We start from the raw sequence: 9,109 nt of genomic DNA on the forward strand, positions 1-9,109 counted from the left end.
TCAGCAGATTGAGGAACCACAGAGTCCAGCTATCGACCTCGGCCCTGTTGTGCTGGTTGTATCAGGTGGTTTTTGTTGGTTGAGCGCAGGGAGCGGGAGGGAGTTCAGGTAGGAGGGAGCTGTTCTCGTTGTGGTTTTGTAAGCAAGTGTCAAGGTTTTGAATTTGATGCAGGCAGCGACTGGAAGCCAGTGAAGCGATCTGAACAGCGGGGTGACTTGAAAACCAGACGTGCTGCTGCATTCTGGATCATCTGCAGAGGTTTGACCGTGGATGCGGGGAGGCCTGCCAGTAAGGAGCTGCAGTAGTCAATGTGTGATATTATGAGAGCTTGGACCAGGAGTTGTGCTGCATGTTCAGACAGGAAAGGTCTGATCTCCCTGATGTTGTACAGGGCGAATCATTACAAAGGATGTCCANTGCTTCAGTAGAGTACCAAAAACATATATATTATGGTGGCTACATGATTAGAAATAAGACCTCCGAGGGACACTGGTCTCTCTCAGGGTCAAACAATTAGCCCCCCTCTACTTTAAAGATCAGGCTTAAAACTGTCCTTCTTGGGAAGGTTTATCGCTGTAGGGCTGGTTCAGGATCACCTCAACACTTTTCATTAGATTACAATTCTACAATTTCATTTAGCAGACGCTTTCATCCAAAGCGACGTACATCTGAGAGCACGAGCAAGGATCTAGTCAGGATCAAACCATCTGGATAAGTTCCATAGAACAAGTTCAAGTGTGATAGGGCGTTGATGTCAACAGCAGGCTGTGTGGGAGGTTTGTTTTCAGGCTGTCAAGTGCAAAGGTGTTCAGTGAAGAGCCGGGTCTTCAGTCTTTTCTTAAAGACTCAGAGGGAGTCAGCAGATTGAGTTTAGTAACTCGTTCCATCACCGAGGAACCACAGAGTCCAGCTATCGACCTCGGCCCTGCTGTAGTGGTTGTATCAGGTGGTTTTTGTTGGTCGAGCGCAGGGAGCGGGAGGGAGTTCAGGTAGGAGGGAGCTGGTCTCGTTGTGGTTTTGTAAGCAAGTGTCAAGGTTTTGAATTTGATGCGGGCAGCAACTGGAAGCCAGTGAAGCGATCTGAACAGCGGGGTGACTTGAAAACCAGACGTGCTGCTGCATTCTGGATCATCTGCAAAAGGTTTGACCGTGGATGCGGGGAGGCCTGCCAGTAAGGAGCTGCAGTAGTCAATGTGTAATATTATGAGAGCTTGTACCAGGAGTTGTGCTGCATGTTCAGACAGGAAAGGTCTGATCTCCCTGATGTTGTACAGGGTGAATCATTACAAAGAATGTCCAAGTAAAAATTATAATAATAATAATAATTTTTAAAAAGTGGTTAAATGTAAAAAAAAAATAACAGCTGTATAATTTTTTTGTTGCCATTTTTACAGTTGTTTCTCTTGTAAATGGGTTTTATTATTGGAAATTACATGACTTGTGTTTCAGTTTTTTATACAGATATTTACGGTATTTTTTTGTAATTTTGTTATAATTTGCTTTCATACGTTTGCCATATAAAAGTACTTTAGAAGCTTTATTTGTTTGCTAAATTACAATGGTTTTGGCAGAATAGATCTCTAACACTTAAATAGTTTTTTAATGTACATTTTTAACAGATTACCGTCTGGCAGCAGCAGTGCCAGATTTTTATTTATTTATTTTAAGTATTTCATTGTTGAATTTTTATTTTTCTGGCTTCCTTGCTCCCGGAGGTTTAGTAGTTTTTTTGTTTGTTTGTTTTTTAACATTTAAAAAAAAAACACCTTTTTCGTGCATAAAACTGAAAGAAAAGCTCATTTCAAAATCAAACAAATATTCATGACAACTTTTGGACACTAACAAATTTCCCTGTTGCGCAAAGACTAAATAGCTTCAGAGGTCAAGCTGAGTTAAATTAACTTAGAGGAAGCAGAGGAACTGAATGCTTTCCCTATTTTCCTGTCAATTAGGAGCCGACCATATTAGGGAAATCATTTATGGAAATTGCGCTGCAAGGTGGTTCTGTGGTTAGCACCGTTGCCTCACAGCAAGAAGGTCCCCGGCTCACGAGGACACCCAAGATCTTTCTGCGTGGAGTCTCCATGTTCTCCCCGTGCAGTGTGGGTTCTCTCCGGGTTCTCCGGCTTCCTCCCACACAGTCCAGAAACATGTTGAGGTTAATTGGTGATTCTAAATTGTCTGTAGGTGTGAATGTGAGTGTGCTTGGTTGTCTGTCTCTAAGTGTAGCCCTGTGATAGACTGGTGACCTGTCCAGGTAAACCTGCCTTCACCCTGAGTCAGCTGGGATAGACTCCAGCCCCCCACGAGTGAGGATTAAGCGGTGTATAGATGATGGATGGATGGATCTGTGATTAGGCACAACTTTTGTCCATAAATTGTAAATAATACACTCGATTCATAGTCGGCTTAAATTAATATAATCATTCAGAAGTCAGCTATTTCCAAACAGAAAAAGAAACAATGAAAACAAAAAAAGAAATCAGTAACTGTCCGTATATGAGCTGTGTGATGCTCGCTGCAGTCTCTGGACGTCACACTAAAGTCCCTTCCTCAGCGGCCACAGATCACTGAGTTTGGGAGAGTTCACGTTCAGGAGTTGGCGCCGGTCCGCGGCCCTCTCATGATGTGGATCTTGGCTTCGTCATCCAGCTCCTCCATGATTCTCTCCTGCTTGACCGACAGGATGGTGTAGGTAACTGGACGGCTACAGGTTAAAGGAAAACCCGACGAGACTTCGAAAAAAGGCCACGAGTGTAGTTTTTTCCTTTTTCTTTTGAATCATTTCTTGACTGGACACTCTGAACTAGCTAATTTATTAATCTATTGGTTTTTTCAAGCATGCTACATGGCTAATCATGTAGCCTCAACATCATCTTTACTGAATTTGGGTTAAGTGCTCAGAATGAACCACATTCCCAGAGTCAAGACAAGTGAACCCTTCTGAATAATCTGCGTTTAACAATGAATTTGTCCTAAAATCTGGACCGAAAACTAACTGCAGTCGGGAGGTGAACACATTTGAGAAAAAAGAAACAACTATTTAGCATTTGCTGCAGCAAGAAGCATCTACTGGTGTGATTTTGGTGACTTTAAAACACAAATTTGAGATTTTGAGATTAGAAAACAGTGAGAAAACATCATTTAACATTGAATTTTAATTCAATTTCACCACAATATTTAACTGACTCCTGTAATTTCCTGTGCTACTTTATTCTTGCTTGGATTTCTTTATTAATTTTTATGTTTAAAGAGAAAAAACAAAGAGGCTGATCCTCGGCAGTAGTGCGCATGTGCAGAAAACTCTTCGCTGCTGTGAAGGTGAAATTAGTAGAATAACAATTATCCGTGTGACTCCCGATTTTTCTGAGTCCTTTCTTTCTTTCTTTTTTTCTTTTTTACATATATTGTCTTGTCAATTAAAATTTGCACTCTTATACAGACATTTTTTTTAATACTTCAAAGGTCTTCCTGTGACGGAACTTTAATTGGGCTTTTATTTTTAATTTTAGCGAACAAAGCTGCTAAACAAATACAGTCACGCTACAATATTAATCCGTCAAACGTACTGAAATGAGAGTTAAATGATGAACACTGTGACCGCTCAAGTGAAGGATACACATGCCGACCACAAACGCCCCGATAGTCAGGCCGGTCACCAGGTTCCTGCTGCGGAGCCGCGCCGCGTTTTGCTTCCAGTAGTTGAGCTCCTGTCGGCGGCGGCGAAGCTGCTCCTCCGCCGCCGTCGTTGGTGGTGCGGCTCCAGCGGCTCCTTCGGCTCCTTTCTCCGCCATGTTTGTTTGGATAACGCAGCCGCTCGCTCGGAGGTCACGTGACCCGGAAGCAGACGTCTTTCGCAATGATGAAATATCGCCACCTGCTGGTTGGAGTGTGAAGCGCAGGAATAAAGAAGAAGACCCGGATACTGACTTGAAACTATGTTTACTAAGTTAATGAAAAATAAATGACATGAATGATTCTCAGACAGGTGAAAGGTTCTCAAGCATGTCAAAGGTGTTCTCATAGAGTTTGTAGAACAGGCCACTTTTTCCCATTACATTAACCCCCTCACTACAGTATACAGAATAAACACCGAATTGACACAGACGCTAATGTAGAAATACCCTTTATTTTTAAATAAACTAAGAAATTTAGGCAATGTCTTTAAATACCCATACAATGAAAATTCAGCAACTCAGTTTAAACAACTACCACCGAAATGTATTTACTTTTTCCCTCCTTCAAACACAACTTGCAAAGTTATTTTGACCGCAAAGAGGCGAAAAGCAAAGTGACACAAAATAACCACAGAGACCCAAAAGACTCAGACCAACTGCAAAGAGGGATGACGTGACGACAAAATCCGACACATGGCGACAACAAAGGGACACAAGAGAAGCAAAGCAACGACAAAGAAACACAGACAACCAGAAAGAAATACAAACAACCGCAGAGACAGAATACAAAGAGACACAAAGAGATACAAAAGACTCAAAACAACTACAAAGAGGCACAACAAAACTACAGACAGATGACGACCACAGAGAGACAGAAAACAACTACATGGGAAGCAAAACAGCCAGAACGAGACGCAAAATGATGGTGAGGAAACGGACACAAGAAGAAGAAATACAAATCTACAAAACTACAAAGACACAGAAGAGACACAAACAACTACACAAGCATACAAAAATACCTACAAAGGGGTGATCGGTGTCTTTAGAGCTTCCTGTGCAAAAGGTCCAGTCAGAGTATTTGCACGAACAGCAGCTATTTATTATTTCACAATGGAATATTTTAAGTTGTTTATCAAACTAATTAAGCAGAAAAACTATTAACAAACACTGTGTGATTTACTGAAACATCCAGGCGCCCCCTGGTGGTCACGCTGGAAGGTTACCACATAGTTCCAACACTGCTTCCCTGACAAACCAAGTCACTGCGTCCTCTGATACCCCTTTTCCACCAAGAAGCATCAGGTGCTAGTTCCGTGCTGGTGCTAGGGCCCGTGCTCAGTTGGTTCCAATCTAAGAACCGGTTGCTTTTCCATCGGCAAGGAGCCAAGTCAGAGCCATGACATACGTCACTGCAAACATAGCCGTTCACCGAACAACGCTCGCGCCGCACCGAAGTCCACACAGGACTCCAGAGTTTTCTACCAGTGTGACCAACTTTCTCATTTGTTTGCACTTCTCACCTTGTCACAGGCAAAACATATGACTTGCTGAACATTTTCTTACTGATAGACTCTACAGTTTCCAATGTTCCCCGAACGGCCCACATAGCAGGCTGCTGTAGTCGTGGTGCTCAGACCGGTGTGTGACCTAAAATGACTTCAAAAAGAGTAAACTAGGGCGTTCTAATGTCAAATTTGATGAAACCGAGTGATTTTTTTTCACATGCAGCCTTTTCTATGAGTGGAATTGGTGCAGCCCATTTCTCATGAGAAGACTGCATTTCTTAGCGTAAATACCGCGGTACACCAAAGTAATAAAAGTACCGTTTTCCACCACTGGTGCTGCTGGTGGGACACAATTGTTCCGGCTTTCAGGGCGCAACAGTTTGTGCAAAACTTCCGTGTGTCCCAGGACTCATTCCAATGCATTTGTGATCGGACCAGAGACGTCCTGGCGAAAAACGACACAATTCATCACTTGTGTGTCCCATTCATTCATCACTCTCATTGGTCATGATAACCCCGCCCCCAGACCCTGATGTACTCGGGGGTGCTTAGCTCTGGCCCAGCAAAGAGTTGGTGCTTGCTAAGACCAATTTTGAGAGCCTGGAGCCGGTGGAAACAAAAAGAACTGGTGCTAAGTCAAGCACTAGCACAGAACTGGACACACTGGAACCGGTTTGGTGGGAAAGAGGTATCAGTCACATAAGAGGTGATGCAGGTTTTCCATTAGATTAACCCCAAAACCCAAACACAGAGGAAGCTTCTTGATGCGGCGATGGTCTTCATTTACCTTTTTGGTTCTAATTTTGATATATTATAGTTGAATTAGTAAAGATGATTGATTTGTGAAGCTTTAAGGCAGGGGTGTCAATCTCAAAAACACAGTGGGCCAAAATTTAAAACCTGAACAAAGTCGCGGGCCAACATTCAACAAATGAACCTTTTAATATGGACCGAAACAAATTTTGCTTTAACATTGAATATGGAACAAGCAACGCTTATTCCCATACATTATATATAACTTAATAGTGGAGACATGCAAAATCAAATTATAAATAAAAAAACACATCAATGGCACAGTGACAGTTGTAGTGTGAAGTCGCTATGCCTACTGTCACAGAGGAGAGGGCGTTTCTGGGTCCTGTCCTGATTGTGCCAAAACAACAACAGGGCATTATGGGATTTGTAGTATTAGCGGTGAATGCGCTGTACAGTATAATACCGGGGACAGCTCTAGTAGTCATTTGGTATTGTCTCGCGGGCCAAATTTGGCCCACGGGCCAGAGTCTGACACCCCTGCTTTAAGGTGATTAGGAAGGAAGTTTCATACAATTAAAACATTCATTTATTTTTTTTATCAAACACCTTCTACTGCTTTAACCTGGTCACTAAATATCAATAAACTTAATATTCTTCATATAATTTTAATAAATATTTAAGAAATGTATTTGCATATAGAAAAATAGGAATGAACTAGTTTCATATGCATGGGAGTTATTTCCTACACATTATACTCAGTCTATTTGAAGGTTCCAGTATGTTTCTGCCTGCTGTGCTTTCGTCACATCTTGCTGTTGTAACTCTGATGATGCTAACTTTGCCTCTTCTGCTTCTGTTTTAGAGGTTTAGGGACTCACACGAAACTACTACATCGGTGTAATCAAGCTTTTTATTCCATTTATTGTTATTCGGACAATCATTAGGTTTATACATCTAATTCTGAATACAAAATGAAAGCACCTGAGGCTACAAAAAAAAACATGCTGCAGCAGGAATCAAATCATTTCAACTACAGACGACTTTCTATCAATTCAAGGTCACACTGAAGTTCTTCAATCACCACACATTTTAAATCCATTATAACTTGTAAAAGGTGTACGACAAACACAAAGTTTCTTGTTACAATCGCATAGGAACCCACACAGGTGAGGTGACATTTGACCTTGGATGAAAGGTCAAGGTCAGAAATTCTAGGTGCTTAGCCGTAGGTGTAAATTCAAGCAAAATGCTTCACCTCCATGCAAAATATCTGTGTTACATGACAGACTAAGCACTTATTACATTGTGTATCACTTTAAGGCAAAATCAAGACAAGTTTATCCTCAAGTAGGTGCACAGTGAAACACAGAACCAGGTAAACATGCATACATTTGGCAACTACATCCCTCTACTGAGAGCTCCCAGGTTTTAAATAGAAATATATATATAATGCTGATAGGAAAGCCTGTAAATGGTATGTCAGTTAAAGTGACCACCTTAAAAATCTGCGTTATATAACTCCATCAGTGGGTCATCGGCTCAGTCACCACTGTGTTACCTCATTTGATGATTAAACAGACATTTATTTAAATTAATATCTTCAGATTGCCACTTTAAGTACAAGTATGTTTAAGTATTATAAGGATAATGTACTTAAAGCAAAACATAATCAGAAACGGACTCTGTGGTACAATATCATCAGACTATTAGAATGCATTGATGCGTGTAAAACTTTTTACTTTGTTACATTTAGGAAGTTAAAAACATGAAATGTTATTTATTATATGTTTACCATAAAAACTAATAATCAGTTCAACGGAATTTTACTATTTTCTACGAAAAAACCCCCAAAACAAATGCTTAATTTGCAAAATAACTATAGCAGTCAGATAAAAATAGTGGAGTAGAAAGGATAACATCTTCTGCTGACATGAAGCAGTAGACAAGTACTTTGTCTTATAAACTGTAAAGATGCCTCAAATTTGTACTTAAAGTCAGAACTCCAGTGAATGTACTTGGTTACATGACACCACTGGTTTAAGGCCTCCTAGAACAGAGGAAGTTCCTCCTTTGGTGGCACTCCCTTATACTGAAGGTTTCGTTTCCTTCCTTGGGCATGACGCCACAGGCCTTGGACTGGGGGCAGGTTAGAATCGTCTCATACGTCACCGGTTCTCCGCTCACCCACATCCACTGACCAGCCAGGTGACGCAGACCCGTCCACACCTGCGGACATTTAGCAGACAGGTACGTATAAGAAAGACGGCTGAATTGCTCCACAGTACAAATACAGCTTAGAAAACTGACCGATTGAGAGTCAGCCTCTTGTGCTTTCTCTCGAGCCTTGGTGTGGTCGTCTTGACTGATCAGGGTGGCCAGATCATAGCGGTAGTTCCGGTAAGGAGCTGTGGCCACATTTGGGTCCAGTATCTCCAGAGACCTGCAGTGCTCTAAGGCCTCCTCCCACGTCTTACTCTCCTTCACCAGAATAAGCTTCTCATCAGAACACATGAAAGAACGCCCAGCACCACAGTCATAGACACCCCATTTTTCTCCAGGACCGCACCTACAAGCACAGTTTCCTGGACTGTTCAGTGGATCTGTAAAAAGTTGGAGAGGTAAAGACATGCTGTAGATGCTCAGATGGGCTTCAAATAAGGCCTGTGATTGTTTATTGTGGAACGGCAGCCGAAGGCATTCATCACACTTTGTTATTAGTATACAGAAATAATAAATCCTCTAGAACAAATGACCTTAGTGGTACCATGTGTGTCACAACACGTGTAAAAAAGGTTCCTTTTTGAATTCAAACCAAAGAGTCAGAATCAGTCAGAGTCTGGGTTATTATGACTCCTTAATACACTCATTTAAGCGAGTGATTCTCAAATTGTGGAAATATTCAACTGCGCTATGAGAGCTTATGTCTTTAACTTTCCCTGTTTGAACCCAAACTTTTAACAATGTCTGAAAAATGTACTGCAACAAGTGGTGTTCACAATGTTCCAGGAGCTGAGCTACACATGTTAATGTGACCACGGGTTGGTTCACATCAGCATTTTCTCCATGGACCAGAAAGTAAAGCAGAGAGCAAACATGACATTCTGTGTCAGTCAGCAGCCAGGAGCCACTCTTCACTGGGGACGAGAGCCTTTAGCCTGTAGTTTAAACAC

At 41.7% G+C, this 9,109-nt stretch overlaps 2 protein-coding genes across 2 annotated transcripts; both read right to left on the reverse strand.

The window, feature by feature from the left end:
- Positions 1-2,405: 2,405 nt before the first annotated feature.
- coa3b (cytochrome C oxidase assembly factor 3b) lies at positions 2,406-3,836 on the reverse strand. The gene is made up of 2 exons (XM_008291185.1): positions 3,621-3,836; positions 2,406-2,700 (listed from the first exon to the last, which is right to left on the reverse strand). Exons 1-2 carry the CDS (start codon positions 3,793-3,795, stop codon positions 2,594-2,596), a joined length of 282 nt encoding a protein of 93 aa, XP_008289407.1. The 5' UTR covers positions 3,796-3,836; the 3' UTR covers positions 2,406-2,593.
- Positions 3,837-6,834: 2,998 nt separating this feature from the next.
- LOC103364162 (snaclec alboaggregin-B subunit alpha-like) lies at positions 6,835-8,680 on the reverse strand. The gene is made up of 2 exons (XM_008291187.1): positions 8,247-8,680; positions 6,835-8,165 (listed from the first exon to the last, which is right to left on the reverse strand). The coding sequence occupies exons 1-2, from the start codon at positions 8,565-8,567 to the stop codon at positions 7,977-7,979; spliced, it is 510 nt and encodes a 169-aa protein (XP_008289409.1). The 5' UTR covers positions 8,568-8,680; the 3' UTR covers positions 6,835-7,976.
- Between the last annotated feature and the right edge of the window lie 429 nt (positions 8,681-9,109).

This window comes from Stegastes partitus, unplaced genomic scaffold (assembly GCF_000690725.1).
Source record: "Stegastes partitus isolate 25-593 unplaced genomic scaffold, Stegastes_partitus-1.0.2 Scaffold725, whole genome shotgun sequence".
Classification (NCBI taxonomy): domain Eukaryota; kingdom Metazoa; phylum Chordata; class Actinopteri; family Pomacentridae; genus Stegastes; species Stegastes partitus.

Excerpts from the sequence above, each read along its gene's own strand:
- coa3b (XM_008291185.1), bottom strand. The coding sequence starts at position 3,795 with ATGGCGGAGAAAGGAGCCGAAGGAGCCGCTGGAGCCGCACCACCAACG. Across the intron at positions 2,701-3,620 it reads GGCGTTTGTGGTCGGCATGT|TTACCTACACCATCCTGTCG; the intron begins GTATCCTTCACT and ends GTAGCCGTCCAG.
- LOC103364162 (XM_008291187.1), bottom strand. The coding sequence starts at position 8,567 with ATGTCTTTACCTCTCCAACTTTTTACAGATCCACTGAACAGTCCAGGA. Across the intron at positions 8,166-8,246 it reads AAGAGGCTGACTCTCAATCG|GTGTGGACGGGTCTGCGTCA; the intron begins GTCAGTTTTCTA and ends AAATGTCCGCAG.